This window comes from Bos javanicus, chromosome 21 (assembly GCF_032452875.1).
Source record: "Bos javanicus breed banteng chromosome 21, ARS-OSU_banteng_1.0, whole genome shotgun sequence".
NCBI classification, from domain to species: Eukaryota; Metazoa; Chordata; class Mammalia; order Artiodactyla; family Bovidae; genus Bos; species Bos javanicus.
Genome location: NC_083888.1, coordinates 13,642,048 through 13,666,808, shown reverse-complemented (window position 1 = coordinate 13,666,808; position 24,761 = coordinate 13,642,048). Strand labels below are relative to the sequence as shown.

The 24,761-nt window shown below is 40.9% G+C and overlaps 1 protein-coding gene and 1 long non-coding RNA gene across 7 annotated transcripts in view; one reads left to right on the top strand and one right to left on the bottom strand.

Annotated features, from left to right (window-relative positions):
* Positions 1-24,761, top strand: part of CHD2 (chromodomain helicase DNA binding protein 2) — a 112,092-nt gene that overhangs the window by 62,099 nt on the left and 25,232 nt on the right. For all 6 annotated transcript variants that reach the window (XM_061394299.1, XM_061394301.1, XM_061394303.1 and 3 more), the window contains 14 exons: positions 658-729; positions 3,816-3,965; positions 4,653-4,801; positions 5,884-5,980; positions 6,394-6,486; positions 9,908-10,078; positions 11,017-11,192; positions 16,033-16,074; positions 16,631-16,770; positions 19,656-19,794; positions 19,978-20,128; positions 21,240-21,362; positions 22,586-22,714; positions 23,547-23,687. In XM_061394299.1, the coding sequence (XP_061250283.1) occupies positions 658-729; positions 3,816-3,965; positions 4,653-4,801; positions 5,884-5,980; positions 6,394-6,486; positions 9,908-10,078; positions 11,017-11,192; positions 16,033-16,074; positions 16,631-16,770; positions 19,656-19,794; positions 19,978-20,128; positions 21,240-21,362; positions 22,586-22,714; positions 23,547-23,687 (1,773 nt within the window). The remainder of the gene's footprint in view (positions 1-657; positions 730-3,815; positions 3,966-4,652; positions 4,802-5,883; positions 5,981-6,393; positions 6,487-9,907; positions 10,079-11,016; positions 11,193-16,032; positions 16,075-16,630; positions 16,771-19,655; positions 19,795-19,977; positions 20,129-21,239; positions 21,363-22,585; positions 22,715-23,546; positions 23,688-24,761) is intronic.
* LOC133234124 (uncharacterized) lies at positions 695-1,584 on the bottom strand. Its single transcript, XR_009732028.1, has 3 exons — positions 1,093-1,584; positions 882-1,009; positions 695-769 (listed from the first exon to the last, which is right to left on the bottom strand). It is a non-coding gene; the product is annotated as an uncharacterized LOC133234124 (long non-coding RNA).

Sequence of the window (24,761 nt, the reverse complement as noted above, 5' to 3'; positions counted from 1 at the left end):
ATGGTATCTCTACAGTGACATTGTTTTGGACCTAGAGTTGACATACAGTCTAATGTAAGAATTGTATGTGCTGGGAAATGCCAGAGGCTCTCTTGAGGATACATTTTGGCTGCTTGAATGCTTTAGTTTTTGGAAAAGCTGGGGTATATGACCAGCTGAATGTTTTCAGTATTGTGGGGAAATGTCTTCCAAACAAAATTATGTAAAGGATTTTTTGCTGTATATAGCAGTTAACATGAGGGCAGCTTTCAGCCATATTAACTTAGGAGCGTCACTTTTCCGCAGGAGCTAATTGTGAGGTGAGCAGTGGTAGTGTTTCCTGATTTCTTGAGTACCCACGGATGGAGAATCAGACAAAGCCTCTAAGCACAGCGTGGTTGCCGTCTTTCTCCTTATGTCCTAGCGGCAATTCTCATCCTTGGATGGACCTAGGTGGCCCTCAGAACCAGAAGCTTCTGAGCTTGAGTGTGTAACCAGAGAGCTTGGGGCATGTTGGGTGTGCTGCTCAAGCACAGCCCCTGGACGGCACTTGGCCAGTGTGTTCTGGTTATTTTTACTCAGAGGGTGTTGGAGTGAGGAAGGTTTCAAGTCTTCTGTTCTATTTTGAGTGCAGCTGATTTTCCTACCTTATGATTTTCTCGTGGTTTATTTTTACAGCGTCTGGATGGTTCCATCAAGGGAGAAATCCGAAAACAGGCACTGGACCACTTCAACGCAGATGGGTCTGAGGTACGGCATGCGTGGCTTTGTTACTTGGGCAGTCTGGGCTCTGTATCAAGGGGGAAAGCCTTTCTAGCTGAATGTACTCTGTTTCAGAAACAGTTCACAGTACAGTGTCCTACCTGATAAGAGAAATCACTGATGTAAAAGATGGCTCTTACCTTGTTTGGTTGTCACCCCCGAAAAGCATATCCATGCTTGTTTCTCTTCCCTGGGCTGAATTAATGGCAGAGTAGCTCTGATATCAACCGAGTGCTCTCTGGTGCTCCCAGATGACAAATTTCTGAGCCTAGAAGAAAAACAAGGCCAGGTTGTGGAGGGCTGACCAATAGGATTAACTTTGACATGTGTGCTAATTCAGAAGGTTCCGACCTGTACTCTTGGTGACTTGAGTCTTAGAAAGTGTGTTTGTGGTGTCTCAGATTTGCTGGACCTTGGTAGGGATGTGGCTTAACTCCCTTGCTTGGGCTGATAGCAGCATCGGTCCATCTGTTAGGTGTTCAGCTTGAATTTGGCAATATGAAGTATTTTGTTTTTAAGGCTTGTGTGGAAGAGCCCTTAGGACAAGCTAGAAGCCGTGTAACCTTGTAATGTGTGCCTGTCAAGCTGTTAAATACCGTGGGATTTGAGAGAAGGAGGGGGAAGAGGTTTAGCGTGGGGGGCTGTAGTGGTATGAGGAGGGGAGGAGGCCAAGGAGAGTGCTGGAGGTGGGACTAAGCAGTCTGTGGAGAGAGCGTGGGAGCCTCTGAAGCCCAGGCGGCTCTTCTGTGTAGAAAGACCGGACTTGACTTTCTGCTTCTCATGAGCTTTAAGCACTGCGTCTGTCACTCCAGAGAGTCAGGACTCCTGCCCCTCGAATTGCACACAGGCCCAATTAGACTGTGGTATTCTGGCTTCTTCTCTAGCTTAAAATTTTAGTTTCCTTGGGGAGTTTTAGACACTAATCTCTTCAGAACCAAGGCTCTGAATAGTCAAGGACAAGAGGAATTGAATTATTAAAACTATTGATAACCATCTAATTCCCACTCCTCCTTTCCCTCCTCCGAGTTCCTCACCTGTGAACTTTCACATGATTTTGCTCCCCGCTTCGTAACCCTGCGGTGGCGACTTCAGAGTAACAGTCAGCACGCAGCCCTGAGCAAGCGTGCCGTCAGTGTCAGCTGTTCCATTATTCAGAGTGTGCTGAGGTTGGCTTTTGTGCCCTACTCTAGGTTTAAACTCAGTATGAGTTAGATGTCTTGTACTGCCCTGTGTCAGAAAAAACTAAAGTCAGTTTCTTCACAGTTCTCCACTCAGCCCCTTTCCCCACGGCTAGAAGGAGAAAATGGTTTCTCTACCATTTTCTGCAAACCTGAGTCTTTCTTAAATTAATTTTAAAATTTATGTACTTTATTACTGGGGGAAAGGATTATATGCATATTTAGAAATTTTGCAAGTTGGTGAAGAGTACCAAGAAGAAAAGCTGTACAAACTCGCTCTCCAGCTTGCTATTCGTATCATTTGGGTCCATTTCATTCATCCCAGAGGAAACCGTTTATTTGTTTATATGTTTGCCCCAGTTGGAATCAGGCTGCATATAGTCTTGTTGTCATGTTTCATTCAAAATTCTACTCGAAGCATTTTCTCCGTTATCATTTAAAGATTTTAAAAATCATGGTTTCTAATATTTCTCATGCCTATTCCCTCATTTATTTAACCATTTTATTGTTGTCAGATGTTTAGTTAAGAGGATGTGAGCATGTAAAAAAGGTTTTTAGTGCCTTTTGCTGAATCACTTTTTCCAAACAATTTATATTCATACTTTTTAATGTATTAATTTATTTGGTTGTGCCTAGTCTTAGCTGAGGCATGTGGGATCTAGTTCCCTGACCAGGGATTGAACCCAGGCTCCCTGCATTGGGAGCGTGGAGTCTTAGCCACCGGACCACCAGGGAAGTCCCTATATTTATACTTTTATGTATGAATACTTCTATTTTACCTCACCCTTTAGTTTCATAGTTTTTTTAACCTTTACCTATTTGGTAATAGACATAACTAATACCTTAATATACTGCATACTACCTTTGATAAAGAATGCCATTGAAAATAATTTTTTATGATCATTCAGAGCTCAGATGTCGTTTATGTTTTAGATGTCTTATTCTCAAGTATTTACCTGTGGGCTTCGCTCTAGAGTGTGGAACTGCTGGGTATTTCTACCAAGGATCACAGACTCAGTGCTTCAACACCCCTGGCGATCAGTTCTCTCTTGGAACTGTTTAAAGTTCTTGTGAGACAGCTCTCTCTATTTTTAGTTCTCCGACAGTGTTGGTGAATGACTGTTATTCAGACTGGGGAGACCCTTTCATTGCATTTATGTATCTGTATTAAGTACAGCCATCTATCAAAAGATAACTCAGAACTACCAGTGTTTGAGATGCAGATACCACCTTCACGAGATGCAGATGAGCGTGGGCTGCCTGCCCAGTCTCTGTTATGCCGTTGCTGTGGAAGCTGGGATGCATCAGGGCCTGGGTCTTTCCCGTATGCGGCTCTTCAGCTTGTCCTTCCCTGGTTTCCTTGGTGCGTGTCCGTGGTGACTGAGGGCCCTGTGCTACCAGTGGCTCCGTCATGTCGCCTGTCAGTACAGTGTTTCTGTATTCCTCAGCAGCCTAATAAATGAATGGACATTTGCTCAATAAAGTTTCCTTGCTTATACGGACTGCCTGCCTTACATGGCATAACTCTCCTTTACCCAGGAAATAAGTGTGTAGACAACGTACTGAAGTGATCTGTTGATAACTAAGTTTGTCTGGTTTCTGTTAACTACTTGTATACTAGCTTTAGTTGGGCAAGACCACTAATTCTTCTGCTCCTATTGCCTTATCCATTTCTACTTGACTCCCTTAGCTCATTGCACCAACTCTTACCTTTTAATCAAATGAAAATTCACTCTGCCATCAAGTCCCTGACATTCTTGTAGCCTCCATAAAGTTTGTCCATCATATCTCACTTTTCTTCGCACCTGCAGGGGTTTCCAGGTGTGAGGGCTTGTTGGACTGTGAGGCTGTTTCTGAGAGGCCACTGCATAAAGTAGTATATTGCATTGTGTACAGGACTTCTGTTTCCTGCTCTCGACAAGGGCTGGTGGCCTGGGAATCAATTTGGCTTCAGCGGACACAGTTGTCATCTTTGACTCTGACTGGAACCCCCAGAACGACTTGCAGGCACAAGCCCGAGCCCACAGAATTGGTCAGAAGAAGCAGGTCAGTGGAGAAGCCTTTGGATGTGGCTTGGAGGGGAGGTCGTTGTCTCTGGGTAGATACCTGTTAATTAGCTCGTAGAGAGACGCTGTCTTTAGGGCTGAGATGAGATGAGCCTGTAGTTAGGGACCAGTTCTTTTTCACTGTTTGTAACGTGTATGACCAGTAACTTTCTGGCTTACTCAAAGGTACATGATGAATAGACTTAGAATTAAAAATTTCTGTTTTTGTATAGAAAAGTTGTGATATTCACATTGTTCAGCACAGTCTACTTCTGTTAACATGGTCAGTGTTAGCGCTGCTGTATGCTGCTCAAGTATGCACTTGTTCCTTCAAGGATGAATTTCAAAGTCTATTCCAGTATTAGCTACCATTTAAGTTTCATATGTGGTTGGAGATTCAGTTTTGGTAAAACAGATAATTCTTCAGCAGCATTTTTATTGTTAGGTCAAGGCTATAATAATAGTTCTTAGAGGCAATTTTTATTTAAGAATGTAGCATGCTGCCCATAGTAGAAGATATAATATATATTAATGCTTAAGTTGTCTGCTTGGATCAATGACTTACAAGTAGTAAGCCATAGCAGAGAACAGATTTTTTTTTTTTTTAATTTGCCCTCTTGGTTTTAGGCAGAAATAACTTTCTATGTGTGTGAACAGGCCATAAGCATAACATTGCCTTTTCCTACAGGTAAATATTTACCGCTTGGTTACAAAGGGGACCGTGGAGGAAGAGATCATAGAACGGGCCAAGAAGAAGATGGTATTGGACCACCTGGTGATTCAGCGCATGGATACCACTGGCCGAACGGTTCTGGAAAACAACTCTGGGAGGTCCAAGTAAGTGCCAGAAAGGTGGGAGAGGTAGCAGACATCAATTTTACATTGTCATTTCGTGTAATTCATTCATTCTTCTCATGAGATGCTCTACAACAGACATTAATCCGTTGATTACCTGGAAAGGACCAAGCCAAAACTGCAAGATGACACTTTGATTTTATTTTGCCTTCCCCATTTCTCCTTCCTCTTTTTTTTTTTTTTTTTGGCATACCAGCCCTCTGCGTGTGCCCTCTTGTCTTTGCTGCCCTCCTCTTTTTTCTGTTTTTGGGGGTACCAGCCCTCTGCGTGTGCCCTCTTGTCTTTGCTGCCCTCCTCTCCAGCCTCTTGCTTTTGCCTCTGCCTGTCCTGTACGACACAGCAGCAGCAGTGGCAGCTGTGTGCTCGCCCTCAGGCTTCCTGCCTGGCACGTATTGCCTTGGACTTTTCAGCAGCGAGGCTGCAGCAGGTTGAGTTGGCAGCCGTTTCTTATTATTGGTAAAAATGTTGGGTGTGGAGATTGCCTTTCCTACTGAAAACAAAAGGGTATGAAAGGAAAATAGTTAAGTTTCAGCTAGCTTTATTTGGAAGCACAACAATTTCTCTTAGAGAGTTTACATTTTGACCAGATTGAGTATCTTCTGTGGCAGTCTTAACAGTTGTGTTACAGGTTAAATCAAATGAGCCCTTTCTAATTAGGTGATGATGATTTTCCACTAAAAAGAAAACTAGGACAGAAAAAGCTTGTTCTTTTATTTTGGACCAGAGAGCAGGTGTTTGAAAATTCTTGGTGAACAATAACTTTCTGAATTAAAGGATGAATAGAGGATTCCCTTCTGTCATGTTGCTAATTACCTTTCTTGCTTACCCATGTAAATATATGAACCAACCAGAAAATAATTGCTGTCTTAGTCTTTTGTTAAGTTTACCACTGCAGACTCATCCTGTGGATTAAAAACCATGAAATATTTGTGAGATCATTTTTCTTGTGGCAGAATTTCTGTTCTCACCAGTAGTTGGACCTCTTTAGGAAGAATATATATTTAGAACTCAGTAGAGGTTATTTGATGTCCCTAAGAGATTACAACTACATTTTACTTCTACAGTTCAAATCCTTTTAATAAAGAAGAGCTGACGGCGATTTTGAAATTTGGAGCAGAGGATCTCTTCAAAGAGCTTGAAGGGGAAGAATCAGAGCCTCAGGTAATTAACAGCAAGGGGAAAGAATGTCTTGATAAGTATCATCTGTGAGAGTCTAAACTTTTCTGGAAGCACATTCTGAGCCTGAGACTTTTCTAAAGAAAGAGTAGTTACTTGCAGAACATAGTTTCTCTTTTTCCTTATATGGCTGAAAGTGCTTACAGAATTGAATGGGAAAGAATGAGAAAATCATGGAGGGTTTTGACTTTGCTGTTTTTTATTCCAATTTTATTTCTTGAAATTTCTGAAGTGTCATCCTATGATTTGTATAAATAGTAGTTTGAAACGTTGGATATAAAACATTATAAAAACTGTGAGTGTAAAAGAAAATGGAATCAGAGAAGAGGGTTGGTTTATTTGCACCAGTATTCTCAGTGAATGCTGACCACTGTTGGCTTTTCACCATGTTCTTTTAGGAAATGGATATAGATGAAATTTTGCGCTTGGCTGAAACCAGAGAGAATGAAGTCTCAACAAGTGCAACAGATGAACTTCTGTCACAATTTAAGGTATTAAAATCATTGTCTGAGAAAGTCCTTGGCATTGATTTGTGAACCAATAATAAGTAATGCCTGTCAGTACTTTGTCAGTGCAAGACACTCTGTGCTTTTCTTTTTACCTAACTTAATTCATACCCCTTAAAATCACTCTCCAGAGTTCCAAGTATGGTGTGAATATAGACTGTACAGTCCTTCCCGTGGGGGTGACCACCGAAGTAGTCCATCTTGCCCAGAGTCAGTGGACAGAAGAAAAATAGTTGGTGTGAGTAAGGCTGCAAATACGCTGTCAGTGGGACAGGTGGAGAACTAGATAATGTGGAGCTCCGGGAGAGACGTTAATAGAATCATAACAAAGAGAGGTCAGAGGTGTGAAAATAGAAGGTGGCAGTGGGGAGGCTCCTGATGACTTTGTGGCATTAGGGAAGTTGTGGGATGGTTGGTGGTATTTGATAGAAAATTAAATGAGATCAGGACCAAACGCAAAAGCTGGATACCGGATGAGGAGGAGGTGACCGCATTGAGTATAGACTTTATTAAAAAGCTTAGTAGCTTAGTAAGGAAAACAGTGAAAGTAATTTATAATGATGAAGGGTCAGGCAAGGTAAGGTTTTTTAAAGGTGTTACCATGTTTCTAGCTTGAGGAAAGAGCTTGAGAATAGGAAAACACTGGAAGTTCTAAGGAAAGAAGGATAATTGGGTTACACTGCCCAGGAGGAGACTGGAAGGGATACAATCAAAAGCACAGATGGGAGAACTGGCCTTCGAAAGACAAAAGAAGAATCCACTTTGGAGGGAGAGGGGAGAGAGGATGTAGAAGCTCCAGGTGGTGACCTTACTTACCAGTAAGTGAGGTGTTTACTGAGAAGTGGAGAAGTTTGGGGATGGTGCCATCCAGGGGCCAGGAGTTGCTGGGAGGAACTTGATAGGGACTAGAGCTGAATTTAGAAGGTGGGGCTTCATGTTAGAGCAAGTCAGCAGGATCAAATGACTCTCCAGCATTACTTGAGGTCAGAAAAACTGGATCAGTTGTTCATCCCAAGGTGGAAGATTGGCTTAGGAGGCACAGAAGAGTCATCAAAGTGGCAAAGAGTTGCCCAGATTCAAGTGAGAATGTGGTTGAGTGGATTCATCATTGGTTGGTTCCGAGCATGTTAGAGAAGAGGGTAAGAGGCTACATGGATGATTATGTGTGGTAGACCCACTAGGACTGAGAAGTGTTTGGGAGGAAGCAGTACTTTGTGATGAAGTCCAGGGTTGGCCACAGGTGGAAGTTGTCGCAGTGGAAGAAGAAGAAAGGGGCTGAGTGGATCACAGAGCTCTAGGATCAGAGTTAATGTGTCTTAAGGATGCAGAAGATGGAGGTGAATTGTTAGCATTTCAACTGGATTTCACTTCTGTGACTAATGCTCCCTTCTTAAACAGAAGTAATCTTCATGATGGTGTCCTAGTCAAAATATTATATGATTATTTAGATCTGAAAAACTTCTGCATATTACAGATTGATCAGAAGCCAGATTATTGGTGATACTTGTCTTTCTTTAAGGCCCTTTTGGCCATTATGTTTCAGCATCAGGTTAGGTAGGATTCTGCTTAAATAGGGACTCTATGTCTGGAGTGCGTCACTGAATTGACTTTCTTTTCCTAATAATTCTTTTTTGTTAAGCTAATTTAACTTGTTGGAAACATAAGAAACATTTCTTTGAGATATTTATGACTACATGTTTCTTAAGTAATAATAACCAATCCTTAGAAAATTCTTACTATACTGTAAGCACTGTTTTAAGTACATTCTGTATGTCAGTCCTTCAGTTTTTACAACAATATTATGTTGGAGTCACTTATCATCATTTATAGATGAGGAAACTGAGATGTAAGGAGGCTAAGTAGATTTCCTAAAGTCACACATGTTTGGAGTTGTTATTACTTCTTAGACAGGGATTCTGGCCTGTAGAGTGCTATTCCACTCTTGGGAAAGTTAAATTCCCAACTGCATGAACCCCTGATGTATCTGTAGTATTGGTATTTGTATCAACTAATACCATTTCAAAGTGAGATCTAAAGTAGTTACAAACAGTGCTTAACTTGAGAGATCAGTCAGATGATTCATTTTATGGAACAGAAAAATGTTAAATTTTAAATCTCAGAAATTACATACCTCTGGTTTTGTCCTGTAATATTAAAATTCTGATTGTGAAGACATGATATCCATGTTGGAAATTAGAGTTAATTTTGCCCGAAAGTTCTGATTTCAGTGTCAGCTCTTAAGTTATTTTGAGGAATGGAACTTCGTAAACCTCTTTAACTTCAGTCCTGACCTGGGGCCTGCCCACCACTGCTCAGAAGTGGCCAGAGTTGGTAGATGTTTCTCTGTAGCCGTAGTCCAAGGCTTTCAAACTCATACATGCAGATGCCTTTCTTTCTGGGATACATATTATGTCTGTATAAATATAATTAAATGTCTGATATCAGGCTTTCCTGATAGCTCAGTTGGTAAAAAATCTGACTACAGTGCAGAAGACTGGGATTTGATCCCTTGGTCAGGAAGATCTCCTGGAGAAGGCAATGGCAATCCACTCCAGTATTTTTGCCTGAAAAATCCCATGGACAGAGGAGTCCATGGGGTCACAAGAGTCAGACATGACTTAGTGACCAGACTACAAAATGAAGTAAATGGAATATTATTCCCAGTTTGCTTGAATTTTTTGCATTTTATGTTTTCGTTTTTATTCCTGAGACTAACGCACTTTTGAGCATGTGAAATTATGAAATACTGTTAGCTTCTGTACTTTTAATAAAAGTGAATCAGGTAACCAGTTGACTAGACAGTAGCTACTGCTTTGAGTTGTGCTTTGTTTCAGATGAGCTCTGTTCAGTATCAGCTTACAATGCACAGGCCTGTCAGTCCACACTGGGCTAACATTAGGGGTTCGGATGTGATGATCTATATTTACTTTATTTTTGGCCACACAGCACAGCATGTGGGATCTTAGTTCCCTGACCAGTGATCAAACCTGTGTCCATCCGCTGCAGTCTTGCAGTGGAAGCATGGAGTCCTAACCACTGGGCCACCAGGGAATTCCCTGCAAATATTGTCATCTAAATAAATCTAAAAGTTCTAGTTAATATATTAGAAAATGTGTATGATTTAATAGCACGTCTTTTAATAAAACATAAGACAGCTTGTATATTTTTATCTTTCTTTATTCTTCAGTAAAATTCCTGATGAACTTTAGAACTCGGCGAGTAGATTTTGTTGAGGGGATAAGGGAGAAATTAGTAGAAAAGTGATTTTTTTGATTATGTAATATCATAAGAGTCCTCTTATTCATAGCATTTTAGATTCAAAACACTGCATGAGTTGGTGTTTCAGTAGATGGTGTTTGGGAAATAGTGAAATGTCGGTCAGACAGTGAAGTCCTTTTGTTGTAAGGTTGCCAACTTTGCAACGATGGAGGATGAAGAAGAGCTTGACGAGCGTCCTCACAAGGACTGGGATGAGATCATCCCAGAGGAGCAAAGGAAGAAAGTGGAGGAGGAAGAGCGGCAGAAGGAGCTGGAAGAGATTTACATGTTGCCTCGAATTCGGAGTTCCACTAAAAAGGTGATCAAGTGAGACAAGAGAGACGGATGTGCTTCTGACGTGCAGGGTTCCAGGGCAGAGTTTCGGGAACTTAGCAGAGGGAAGTGGAAGCTTGCACAGGGCCCAGGAGCGTACCTGGGAGACGTTCGATCTCTGCATCTTGGCCCTTTGTGAGATGGCTGGACGTGATTTGAGTTTGACACAAGGCTGCCTTTTGCACCTGAGACTAAAAGTAGTAATTTTAACAGTTGGGTTCTGGTTGGCAAGGCCTTCAGCTTTCAGAGTCAAATGTCTCTTCCTCTGTAAATGCTCGTTCATAGCACTTGGTATAAATACTTAGTAAGAGATTATATAAAGGTGCTTCAGTTACAAAGTGCCATCATAGGCACTATCTAATTTGATTTTTGCAAGAACATAGAAATAGATAAACTCTGTTTTTATTACTCAGTTTGTTGGTGATAGCACACTCAGGTTTGCCTAAGATCCTAGTAAATCAATATTAGCTAATAGTAGTTGTCATTGAGTATGCACAGTGTACCAGGCATAAGTCAGTGCTTTTACAGTAACTGACTCATTTAGTTCATATGAAAACCCTGTATTATAGGTGCTATTATCCCCATTTTACAAATGGAAAACAAAGGCATGGAGAGGTAATTTGCCCAAGGAAATAAACATGAACCTACAATCCAGATATTTTTATTCCAGTGTACTTAATGATGACCAGATGACCAGAGACAGTATGTACTTAATGATGACCAGAGACTGTATGTCTCTGGCAGTGTGAATACACAAGCAGATCTTCTTTCATTGCATGCTATCTGCCTCCTCCTTTCTTAAAGGCAGATTGACTTGCCTGATAAAATAGGAAGTTCCGAGCTTTAAGGAGTTAAGATGGGCTGGTCTTAGTCCTTAGATCACTTGGACCTGGCATTTGCTACAGTGTAACTTTGCGTTTTCAGGCTCAGACAAATGACAGTGACTCTGATACTGAGTCCAAGAGACAGGCCCAGAGGTCCTCTGCCTCTGAAAGTGAAACGGATGACTCTGATGACGACAAGAAGCCCAAGCGCAGAGGGCGTCCCCGAAGTGTGCGGAAGGACCTGGTGGAGGGGTTCACAGACGCCGAGATCCGGAGGTTGGTGGAGGCCCCGCTCTCCCTCCCCTCACGTGTGGGTGGGCATGCTGTAAGCCTCAGGTGATGCGTCCCTGACCTGGGGGACAGGGCGGAGGGCAGCAGGGAGACGAGTCGTGCCCAAGACCCCGGGATGATTCTGCCTTCTCCAGGCTTTTCCTCAGTTGAGCTCTTTGTTTATTTCTTGTTCTCTGCTCTGAACATTTCATGATGAAGAAAGTCCAGCCACGAGGAAAGAGGCTGTTGGAGGTCACCTTGGGCTGGAACTTTTTTTTGTTTTTATTGAAGAATTTGAGTACATACATGCATACATATTTAACAGTGTATATAGAAGAAATGGTATAATATAAAAAATTAAAGCAGTACAGATAACCCCAGTTTACTTTCTGTTAGTGTTAATACTGGTATCAGTTTGGTTTACTAATACACACATGTTGTTATACACAGCATATTGTTTGGCAGCTTGCTTCTTGTCACTTTCAGCCAGTTTTAGGTATCTTTCTATTTCAGTACTTATTACACATTTGTTGGTATCTGATTGACATCCCTCTGCCCTCCAGAAAAATCTAAAATTGTTGCATTGACACCATTTCCCCCTAGTTTCTGTTATCTTTTTAAACAGGTGAAGAAAGTAGAAACTGTGAAGATAGCTAGCTTTATGATCTAATCCATATTATTAATTTAACTGTATCATGTAGTCCTTTTAAGTCAGTATTTGAAACCATGAGGTCGTTGTTTCCCACTAAATGTTATACCTGTTCTGTTCTTCTTTCTTTATTATGGAAAAACGTAAATACATACAAGCATTGATAAGACGTCAGCAGCCTTCCCCTGGGCATCGTCTTAACCCTTGCGAATCGGTAGTCCATCTTGTACGTGGCCCTGCTTCTGCCGCCCCTGCCCCGAGTGTCACACAGAGAAGGCTGTGTGTTGTGCTATGGCTGAGTGGGAGGTGCCAGAGGTGTTCACTAGGCCTGCTTGGTTTACTGCTGTTCAGGTCTTCTGTGTTCTCTGATTGTCCTATGCATTATTGGAAATGGGTGTTGACATCTCTATTGTTGCTGTATTATTTATTTCCTCTATTTTGTCAGTTACTGCGTCCCATATTTTGGGGCTCTGCTGTTAGGTGTGTATACTTGATGATGTGTTGTGTTGATGGACTGGCCCTTTTCTCGTTATAAAATGTCCTTTGTCTCCAGCAGCAGTTTATGTCTGAAAGTTTGTATCTTGGTTCAGTACTCATGTAGATACTCTAACTCTTTTGATATTGTATGTGTGGTATCTTTTCCCTTTTTTATTGCAATCTATTTGTGTCTTTGAATCTAACTTGCAACTCTTACAGGCTGTATTTAGATGATTTTTTAAAATTCATTCTATTGGTTTCTTTGTTTTGATTGAAGTCTTTAAATCATTTACATTTAATGCAATTACTGATAAAATAGAATTTATGTCTGCATTTTTGTTTGTTTTTTATGTCTTGTATCTTTTTTGTTTTGTTATTTCCCCCATTACTGCCTTCTTCTGTATTGCATGATTTTTAGTATACTATTTTAGTTTTCTTGTTTCTTTTACATTTTAAAAATTATTTTCTTAGTGGTTTCCCTGGAGATTATAATTAATATTTTAACTTAGAACAATTTAGTTTGGACTAGTATCAACTTAATTTCAGTGGTATTCTAAAACTTAACTCCAATTTAGGTACATTCCTTCTCCCTTTTTGTGCTTTTATTGTCAGGTTTAAAATCATTCAGTTCAGTTCAGTCGCTCAGTCGTATCCAACTCTTTGCGACCCCTTGAATTGCAGCACGCCAGGCCTTCCTGTCCATCACCAGCTCCTGGAGTTTACTCAAACTCACGTCCATCGAGTCGGTGATGCCATCCAGCCATCTCATCCTCTGTCGTCCCCTTCTCCTCCTGCCCCCAATCCCTCCCAGCATCAGAGTCTTTTCCAGTGAGTCAACTCTTCGCATGAGGTGGCCAAAGTACTGGAGTTTCAGCTTTAGCATCATTCCCTCTAAAGAAATCCCAGGGTTGATCTCCTTCAGAATGAAGTAAAAAATTACTGAAAAAAATACGTATACACTGTTTTTTACTTACTCAGGTATCCTCCTGAGGCTCTTGTTTATTCATGTGGATTTGAGTTGTTTCATGTGTTTTCATTTCTGCCCCAAGTACTCTATTTTAGTGTTTCTTTTAGGGCAGGTCTGCAGCAACAAGTTGTGTCTTGATTTATTGGGGAATGTCAATTTCTCCTTTGTTTTTGAAGGATAGTCTTTATTCTTTTTCTCTTTAACATCGGATAGTCTCAGTTGATTTACCTTTTCACTGATGTTTTTCTTCTGTCAGTTCACATCTACTCTGTGATTTTTTTTCATCTTATGTATTGTACTTTTCAACTCCAGTTTATATGTGACTCCTTTATATAATTTCCATCTCTGCTAGTATTTTCCATTTAGTGATACATCATTCTCAAATTTTCATTAAATTCTTCAGACATGGATTCCTTTAGTTCTTGTATATATTTACAATAGTTGATTAAATCCTTTGTCTATTAAGTTCAACTTTCGGATTTCCTAGAGACTATTTCCATTGAAAACTGCCTTCTTCCCCTGTATATGGATTATACTCTCTTGTTTCCTATAACTTTTTGTTGAAAACTGGACATTTTAAGTGGTACAGTGTGGCTAGTCTGGACATCAGAATCCCCCTGCCAGCCAGTTTTTTGTGTTTGCTGTTCATTGTTGTCATTGTTTGCTTACTTAGTAACTTTTCTGGACTAGTTCTGTGAAGTCTCTGCTCATTTAGCTTAGAGCTCAGCTAATGATTGGGCAGAGGCTTTCTTAAGCACCTTAAGTCTACCAAACAGTAAATCTCCAGCCTTTGCTGAAGGACTCCTTGTGAATGCTGAGGCATGTGTTCAGTGCTCTTGCAGGCAGTTTACGACTTTGCCTTATCCTTCAGCTCGTGTTTGTGTGGAGCCTGAGGACTGGTCAGAGGTGAGAGATGAACGGCTTCTCGTGTCTTCGCTGTGCCTGCACACAGCCCTACACATGTGCAGCCTTCTAGATTCCCGGGAATATGTCTGAGCTTTTCAAAGACGCCTGTGAACATCTTCTCACCTGTGAACACCCCAGTTTTTCCATAGCAGTTCTTGATCAGCTTATTCATCCCCAGCTTATAATGCTGCTTCAGGCAGCCATGGTGTTAAACCTTTGTCTCTAATTAATTTTTGACTGATGAACTATGGACAGTGTCTTCACAAAGACCCAAGTCAAATGAAGACAAGCCTGAGAATGGAGTTTCTCAGGGTGCCATCGGTCAGGCCAGATAGCACTGTGCTCTGGGGAAGAAGCTTCTGTGGAGCTCCAGGCCCATTCTGCTCCCTGTAATGGCTGCTGTGTTGCTGTTTGCTGGCTGCTGTAGCTAGAAAAGGGGTTTTCAAGGCAGTCTTGGTGCTGGGGAGAGGGCACGGGAAATAGAGCAAGTCAAAATGGCAGAGAGCTCACCATTCATACTGAGATTCAGCTATTTTCTTGAGTATATGCTTATAAGTTAGCTGCAAGCCTTTGATTAATTTCCAGCATTCCAACAAAGTTGACTTGGACAGTTTTTGCCAGTGTTCTTGTTGCTTTTGTGAAGGAGCAGATTTTCAGGGGTTCTTATTACTCCATCATTCCTAGAATGCTTCTCTGTCTCACTATTATTTTGAAGTAGGCTCAAAGGACATATTTCAGATGTAAAATATGTGAGTATATGTCAAGAAAGAGAAATGCAGAGTTGGGGAATAGCCCTCAGGCTGGCTTTCACATACAGCACTTTCCTAATCCTTGTACCCATGCTGTTCCTTTAATATTGTTTCTTAGCTGTTGTCACATTCATCACCACTTTCAAGAATCGCTACGCCTTCTCTTTTCATTTTTTTCTCCATGGTATCTCTTCTTTTACTGTTAGCTAACCAGATAATTTGGCATTTTATAGTGATGACCTTCATATATTGTGAATCTTGGTTTTTAGTGAAAGTGCTAGTGGTTGGCTCTAGGGAGGGGAACAGATTACACATATATTGGCATTTAGCATAGTTTAGGCTAGAGACTTGTGGAAGGATGATTAGGTTTTAGGTTGGAGACACCGTTTGGCAGAAGGAGTCAGAGTTTCCAAAATAGTTTTGCCTAAAAAGTTTAAAATCATATATTTTACTTTGCCTCATTACAAAAAGTACTTGAGGCAGTCCTAAAACTCTTCTAGTTGTATTATTGACCAGAACATAATGGAAAATATTGTAGTATGGAATTGGAAGTAACAGCAGTGGACTGAATAGACCAGTAAAACTGTATGGGATTTTATCATAAGAGTTGTGGTTACTAAATCATTTATTACCTATTACCTATTAACTTGTACCTTCTAAAACTGATAGTACTAGAGTTAAGCCATTTCCTTGGAGAAGAACACTCCAGTGTTCTTGCCTGGAGAATCCCAGGGACGGGGGAGCCTGCTGGGCTGCTGTCTATGGGGTCACACAGAGTCAGACACGACTGAAGCGACTTAGCAGCAGAGTTAAGCCACCATACTCAATTATATCCCTAAGCAGTTTCATGACCAGTCACTGAGAATAAAGTTGATCTTTGGTTTGAAAAGCTTTTTAGCACTCATTTTAAGTTGGCCATTTTCAAAGGCATTCAATATTTACTCGTGTAGTGGCAGTTGCAAGGATTGGGCAAAGTCTCTTTTTGACCATTTTTATGTTTTTGACCATTTTTATGGCTTATATTTCGTCACAGGATGTGTTTGCACCAGCATAGCCGAAGTCTGCTTTTTAAATGTGATTTATTAATCATTTTCCTAGGTTCATCAAGGCGTATAAGAAGTTTGGTCTCCCTCTTGAACGGTAAGCTTAGTAACACAATAGTTTCTTATCCACCTCTTTTTCCCTTCTGTTATGTAGCAGTTTCTTTTTTTGGTTCTGTTTTCCATTTTTAAGGTCTGGTACCTATTGACAGTCTGATTTTTTAGACATGACATGCTCCAGATGACTTGGAGATCAACAAAACATTTTGCAGATGTAACTGCACTTTGCTTCTAGGAACATTGCAGTGAATGGAAGTAGGCTGGAGAAAGGAAAGTGAGCACAAAGAGGCAAACTAGTGCTGATAGCTTCTGGGCACGTCACCTGACGGCCCATTTAGTTAATAAAGAAAGCTGAGCCCTTTCCCCTGTTTTCTGAATTAGTCTGTTTTTGTGGACTCTTCCAAGTCAAATTCTTTACGATGGAAAGTGAGTAAGTTAGTCATAGTCACTGCTGGAGGGTTCTTGTTGGAGCCTTGAACAGTCAGATGAGGAATGAAGAGAAAAGTGTCTTTGCAGGAACAAGCTTACGCAGAACCAAGCGGTAGCTCACTTGGGCACAGGCCTTGAGGGCTGTCCCGGTATGTGTCTCTCCTCAGGCTGGAGTGCATCGCACGTGATGCTGAGCTGGTAGATAAGTCTGTGGCGGATCTGAAGCGCTTGGGGGAACTGATTCACAACAGCTGTGTGTCAGCAATGCAGGAATATGAAGAGCAGCTGAAAGAAAATGCCAGCGAGGGTAAGTCAGCAAGTCTGCCTCAGTGATGCTCACAGACCTGGATCGGGATCTCTGCTGCTCAGGGGTCTCTTCTCCTCACTCTTTCTTCACACTTGTATCCTGTGCTGCCCTCCTTTTTGGAAGTGTGTATTCTCACCTGCCTTTATTTATGTGAGCTCAGTTGTTAGATCCCAAAGATTTACTCCCAAACGAAGTTGATTTGCCCAGGGTGCAGAGCACTGAACAAGTGGAATGATTTCTTTTAATGTTACTGTAGAAAGTTCACGTTGGCTTGGATGATGTAAAGATCTGAGGAGGTAAAGCCTGACTGGGCACGATTGTATCATGGTTGCAAGAGAGCACATTACAGAGCACCAGAAGGAATTATCTTGGATGCACATACAGGTGTTGTTTTGTTGTGATAAAGGATTTAGAGGATTAATCCAAACAGACAAAGCAGTAGCTGAATATTATAAAACTCTTTGTGAGCGTGAGTCTTTTTTAGCACTAGAATGTGTTGTAATTGAATTTGACCTGTAGCATGTTTTCTCTTATACACCAAAAGCACTTTTGCCTGTCCTCTACAAGCAGGAGGTGTCAGGAGAGAGCTGAGGTCCTTGTTGTTAAAGGACGCCCTTACAGTTGACCCTCAAAGAGATGAAGGTGTGACCATTCCAGTTCCCTGGCCTGTGGTGTATCTGTGCAGTTGCCTCCATTCTTGTCTCCCTTCACTGAGGTTACTCACAGGAGGCTCTGTCAGCTGTGATTAAAGGTTCACACGTGGGAGGCAGCCAGTGTACCTGGAATCTTGGTCCTGATGGTTCTCAGCTGCAAGATCTGAGACAAATGATAGCCTTTCAAGGATCTGGTGCAGAATGGAGTAGTAGCCCTGAGTCAGTGGGCTTGGATGGCCACTTGAATAATTTCATACATGCGAAGTGCTTGTCGTCATGTTTGCCTTGCAGTGTTAGCTATTTCACCAAGTAGAGCATTATTTGTGCTCCAAAATTTTCTTCTTTATACTATTACTGAAAGTAATAGAATTTTAAAATACCTTGAATACAGTCAAAAACATTTTTTAGGTGTGGTTTTTGTTTTTTTTTCCCCATGAAAGAAAGAAAAACTTGAGTGGTATGGACAATGATCCAAATTTGTGCTTTTATAGCACCCAGAATACATTCAAAAGTAAACCTTAGCATTACAGTGCTTTTCTTTTTTCCTTGTAATTGGTTTGAATAAGTATTACACTCATATGGCTCAAAAATGAAAACCAACTATCCCTGTTTCTTGTCTCTTTCTAGAAATGTAAAATATATATATATGTTCAAAAAAGGAATAGATACTATTTTAACACAGTTGGTGATGTAACATGCATACTGTTGTACCTTGCTTTGTCTATCTCACAGCATATTTGGGAATATTTCCTTGTGACAGGTGCCCCCTCGCCCACATACCTCTTTTCTCTGCTTATTCACAATCTGAATCTGATGGATTGCTTCCTCTGGGCATTACTTAACTTATTTCCATATACCTGTATTTTCTATAAACTGGCATTGAGTGTATTCCTGAGTCCAGGTTTCCTGCATTGGCAGACGAATTCTTTAGCATATGCCACCAGGAAAGCCCCTTCCATAGACCTGTATTTTCTGTACACTGGCACTTAGTGTAGTCCTGAATCCAATTTCCAATTCTAGTGTAAGATTATTGATACCTCTTTTCTCAAGCCAAGAAATTTTTGTTCCTAGAAATGTTAGCATAATCATGTATTTGTCTCACACATGTTTCCAAATATTAATATCCAATTTTACTGTTTTTTTTTTTTTTTGGTTTGGATTTTTGTTTGTTTGTTTTGGCTGTCTCTCAGCTTGCTTGGTCTTAGTTCCCTGGATTGAACCTGGGCTGTGGCAGTGAAAGCCTGGAGCCCTAACCATTAGACTGCCAAGGAATCCCCCCAGTGTTACTGTTAACAATAAGACTTCTCAATGCAAAGTCTGATTCTTTTGCATTTCTTTTTGTCCTTAAAATCCATGCTTTAGCAATGTACGAAGTACTGTGTTTTAAAATTGTTTGAAATTGTTCTTTTCCCTGTGTGGTTATGCCACCAGCTTATAATATGTAGTTCAGTATCTTTTGTTTACATTTCAGTTTCTAGGGACTGCTTTTCTTGTTTTTATGAAACTGTGTGTGTTTTAATTATGTAAACCATTTGCATGGCCCAGAGTCAGAACTGTCAAATAAGGAACGCATGGAGAACCTTGCCTTCATCCCTGTCCCCGGGGCTGTCTTTTCTCCCACAGACAAGTGCCATTATCTCACGGATTTCGACTTTGGCCAGAAAGTCTGTGGTTAGAGTTGACCTGCTTTGTTTTTGCCTCTAGGATTACTTTAATTTGAAACTCGACCTGGGGATAACCTTTCCATGACTTATTTTGTTCATCCTTTCAAATGTGTTAGGTATTAACTTGATCTCAGGCTTTTATAGTAAAGAAGTTCATCTTAAAAAAATTTATCGATGGGTTAGAAAAACAAAAGAAAAATCTTAAGTGTTTATATCACTCCTTGAAAATCTTCTTTCATTAGTTTTAGAGCCAAAGTATAAAACAAAGAGGAAGATTAAAATACAATTATAAACACTGCTGGACTGAAAAATTCTAAATCTTAAAAAACCGAACTGTTTAGAGATTATTTTACAAACATTAATTGAGAAAACTTTTTGCCTTATTGATTGTATCTTTGGATTAACAGTAAACCAGAGATATACATTGAGGGAATAAGAGAGCATTTAGGATTGTTCACCTGCGTTTTCTATGAATTCTCACGTATAGTGAGAATTCTGTATACTTCTTCTGTGTACACTTCTGAACAGTGAATTCTCATGTAACAAATATGCAATTGATGTTCTTTAGGGAAAGGACCAGGGAAAAAGAGAGGCCCAACTATCAAGATATCTGGGGTTCAGGTTAATGTGAAATCTATTATCCAACATGAAGAAGAGTTTGAGATGCTGCATAAATCTATCCCTGTAGACCCTGAAGAAAAAAAAAAGTGAGTATAACATGTACCCATGCACGGGTGGTTGTGCCATTAGAAAACAGATTTGAAGTTACAGAGTAGTATTTTCATTGTCTTTTTGATGTACTAGAATGCTTTGTCTATGTTCATTTGTGTTTATTTCCAAATCAGAAAGGCCTCTCCTCTCACGTCTTCCTGCTTTGGAAAACTTTTCAGATATTGCTTATCCTGTCGTGTCAAGGCTGCACATTTTGATGTTGAGTGGGGAGTAGAGGATGACTCTCGTCTATTGCTGGGAATTTATGAACATGGCTATGGAAACTGGGAGCTAATTAAAACGGACCCAGAGCTTAAGTTAACTGACAAAGTAAGTGATTATCTGTGGTGCTGGAGATTTCTAGAAGATTTGTTGTATATCTTTTTATCAATGACTTACTTTTAACTGTTTTCTGAGGGGTGGGGGATCAAATTAAAGATTAGTACAACAGTAAATTCCTGGGGTTTCTATCCTTGAAAACATTACTGTCTTTAGTGGACTGTGGCACTATTTCAGAGCTGAAGATAATAGCCAGGTGAAATTTTGGGGAAATACATAGGAGAAATCTTAAAATTCTGATATTTATCGTAGGTTAGATCTCATTGCAACAAATACCAGGGTTGGATTATTAATAATAAAAGCACTCCTCAGCCTGAGTTGTTGGCACTTTGTTTAAAACGATATTGGATCAGTTCTCCACCTGGAGAAAGAATGAGCCATGCCTTGGTATTTTTTGTAATGGAGTTAAACACGGGCTGTACTTCTCCCACAAAATTAAGCCTCCCACCCTATCCGTTGCACATCAGGCTGCCTAGTAGTGAGGCCGTGCTCAGAGCTGTAAGCAGGGAAAGCTGACTGGCTCAAATTTTCGTAGGATGCGCTCCATGTTGGGCTCCCGGCAGGGCTTTTCCCGGCACGTCCCTCAGTGCTCATCCCAGGTGCGGTGTTCTCAGAGGGTGCCAGCACCCTGCCATAAGCACTGAGACCACATCCAGCCTGGCCAGGAGGCCCAGCTGCGTCCTGGCGTAGCTCAGTGCTCTCCGGCAATGCTCTAAGAAGCATTTTCAATCTAAAACGAAGCTTTAACCTAGCTCCAGGGATTCCCTGCTCCTGGAAGGAGGAAATCCACGACGGCTGGGATGCTCTAGCAGACGAAGCCAACAAGCCCCTCCTACCTGAGTTGTTCTACCCTGTTAACAGCACAGGTAGGAGCCAGTGGGAGAGCTGGATTTCTCCATCCCATTTTGTAAAATGAGAACGGCTCATAAGGGATGTTCAGTGACTGGGAGCCATGGACATGAGATAGGATCTGAGGCTTTATCTGTGTTCTGGGTGGTTGGGGAGGGAAAGGATCGTTCAGCTGTTTGTCATCTCTGTTCATCCTGATCCACTAACCGGGCTGTGGGCCATGCCGGGTGCTTCTCTTCCTTTCCTGTTGAAGATTCTGCCCGTGGAGACAGATAAAAAGCCCCAGGGGAAGCAGCTGCAGACCCGAGCAGACTACTTGCTGAAGCTGCTCAGGAAGAGTCTGGAGAAGGAGGGCGCTGTGACGGGCGGGGAAGAGGTGAGTGCAGCTGCCGGCCTGGCGTCCCCCGGGGCCTGAGGCTCCTGCCCTGCAGGGTTAGGTGGGCAAGAGATGCCCCTTCCGGGTGCAGCACAGAATGCTATCCTCTCCTTGTCAGCTGTTGCTACTGGGAGTTCAGTGGTAATGGTTTGGTTGGTAATGGTAGGAATGTTCGTGTAGTAATTGAACACCTAAACACCTTGGCATAAACCCATTCTTCTAGAATACTGCCTCAAAATAGTTCTCATCTCTCCCAGTGCCACTGGTCTAGATAGACTTTCGCTATTGCTTTATGCCATTTCCTTGATTTTGGAATATAGATCTTGTTACTGTCTGAACATCACTGCATTTGCCTGTTCCAGCTAACACTGGCTACGTGTAGTCACAGGTCCCAGGGATAAAATGGGTAATTAGGATACACAGTTAATTCAGACAGTGGACTTCAGTTGCAGTGAGTGACCTTACCTGCTCAGTGAAAGATTTCAGCTGAGTTACTAATGGACTCCTCCTTTACCTTTTATTTCCTCAACTTGTCATTTCTCTTCAAGCCTGGAAAGATGCAAATCACAGTTAGGAGATAGTTCAGGTTACAGCCAGTACCAGTAGCCTTTGTGTGTACACACTCCTTAAGTGCTCCCAGAGCTATGCCATTTGTGTTAATTTCCCTGCATTATAAACAAAGCAAATTTCAGAAAATAAAAAATCCCAATCCCATACTTTGTCCTTAACAAAGTCCCATTATGTAAGTAATGTCACTCTTCACATATATGTTGAGGATATTCTGTAAGTTAGGTTCTGGAGAGAGAGATGAGACCATGGTTTTTACTTTTGGATAATGCTATATCTGAGTGGATAAACACATTTTCCTTATTTTTAGATACAGCATGCTTCTCCATTTTTTTATGTTCCTGTTACTATCTTTTGCATATTATTTTTCTTCTTATTTGTGCATAAGGTGATTTTCCTTCTTTTGAATTTTGTCTTGAGATTGAATTCCAAAAAATGGAGTCAGTGGGTTCATGAATATGGACATTTTTGTGAGGCACAGAATGATTTATTTTTTCCTCCTTCAGATAAAATTGATTGCACTACCATGAATTTTCTTTTGAGTTTCCTCTTTTGAATTATGTGGTTGCTACTATTCAAAGAATCGTAATGTTATGTGGTCATACTTTTGAGGGACTTGATTTGTAGTTTTATCATCATTTTCTTCTGGTTTCCAGGCCAAATTAAAGAAGCGGAAGCCTCGAGTGAAAAAGGAAAACAAAGCACCGAGGCTGAAGGACGAGCATGGAATTGAGTTTTCATCTCCTCGACACTCAGACAATCCATCAGAAGAGGGAGAAGTAAAGGTGTGAGGCTGCGTTTCAGTTGAGATGATTTTCTAAGTTACATTTATTGTGCCAGCTGGTGTAAAACCATTTGAAGTGTGTTTGGTTTACATACCAGAGTAGGTAAAATGGAAATAGAAATACGTGTATCTTTGCTTAACATGTGAGAGAGGAATATAGTTGTTCATGTAAAATCAGTGATTGAAATAATGAAAGCAAATAAAGGGAACCACGAAATTTAGTGATAAATGGCAGCTGATGCTCAGCCTCACTGTTGGGATGATAAGGAGTGGTGGAGACTGGTTAATCAGGGAGCACATGCCTCATGCATAGGGGCACCTATGATGCAGTTCATTGTTGGGCCAATAAAAACTCCTTGTGGTTCAGATTTGGCCCAGATCTGTCCGTTTGTAACCTCTGGTCTAAGGAAAGTGAAAAGTAACGTGGTAGCATTCAGCCTGTTGAATCAGGGACTGAAAACTATGGAATTTTATTTTGTTGCACTTTGAGGTTAGTTCCAGGAGGCTCAGAAGTGGGTATATGAACTAGCGTGGATTTGAGTCAAGCATACATAAATTCAAATTGTAGCAACCTTACCAGTTACTACCTAGCAATAAGCTCTTTGGTCTTCGGTTTTTTCCATGGGAATAATGATGCCTGTGTAGTGAAGAGCATCTGCCTCTATAGGCTTCAGTTGAAGCAGACGGCTTTAAGGCTGTGCTTGAGAACACGCTTCTGTGGGCGCAGTGATGAACCATTGAGGGCAGTGCTTTCTAGTTTTTTTTTTCCTAGAAAGTTAAAAGAGGGAATAAAAAGTTTGTGGCAAAAGCTCACAGCCCCATTTGTTTTCTAGGATGATGGCTTAGAAAAAAGTCCAACGAAAAAGAAACAGAAGAAGAAAGAGAACAAGGAGAACAAGGAAAAACAAATGAGTTCTAGGAAAGACAAGGAAGGGGACAAGGAAAGGAAGAGGTCGAAAGACAAGAAAGAGAAGGTACCAGTGTTGTTCTACTTCCTGAGATGCCCACAGCCTTTGGGATTCCCTTCTAGGATTTAGAAATAAAACGGGGTTTGAGGGCCCTGAAAGAATCGTCATTTCATGACTAGATCCCAGGAGGAAGGATGGGGCTTCCCGTCAGGATGGCTGCAGTTCTCCCTGCAGAGAGGGGGCAGTGTGTGCGTGGCGGTATTCTTCAATGTAGAAGCCTTGCTCTTTTATTACACATTTCAGAGAGGGTGTTAGAATGAGATCAGGAAGTTACGTGATACATGTTCTCAGACTCATGGTAGAAAACCACCATCTACAGATGAATCTGAATACATGAAAGGTTTAGAGTTCGAACCAGATACTATCAAGAGTAGAAATGGGTTAAAAGCCTTGTTATTGTGTAATCTTCATATTTCGGTTTTATGAAGTTCATTCCAAACCTAGAATTCTGGTTCAGTGTTGAATCTTGCTGACTTCTGATGAAGTTATTTTTCAGTTAATCTTTATAATCATTGTTAAAACATGCAAATAACTGAATTCTACCACCACTTATAAGTCTAACAGATTTCTTGATGAGGACATATGAAACTTTTTTTTATTATATGCATATAAGAACAAATATAAAAATTTGTTTAGGAAACAAATTTGTAGAAAAATTAGGCCAGGCTATTTGGATTGCCTTTTCTTCCCACATAGCAATATATCACAAATAGTTTTCCAAGCAAATAAATAAAAGTTAAAGCCATTTTTAGTAGATAAGGAAGATTTTGTTTGATTGTAACTTTTTGGAAGTAATTTAAGTTTCCCATATGGACATTGCTTTCAAATTTCTAATTATAAACTCTGTTGTGACACATATCTTTCTTTGCATTTGTGCTTCTGCAGAAAGATACCTTTAAAATGAAATATTTAAAAAATAGATGGACAGAGAACGATTTAACCAGCAACCGTGTACCCGATATTGGTACCAGCAACAGATATTGCAGCTGCTGACATTTTTCTTGTTTACTTCAAGTGGTTTTTTTCCGGCTGCTGTGTTTGGTGCTCCACACACCCATTACCAAACGCCCCTCAGTTGGA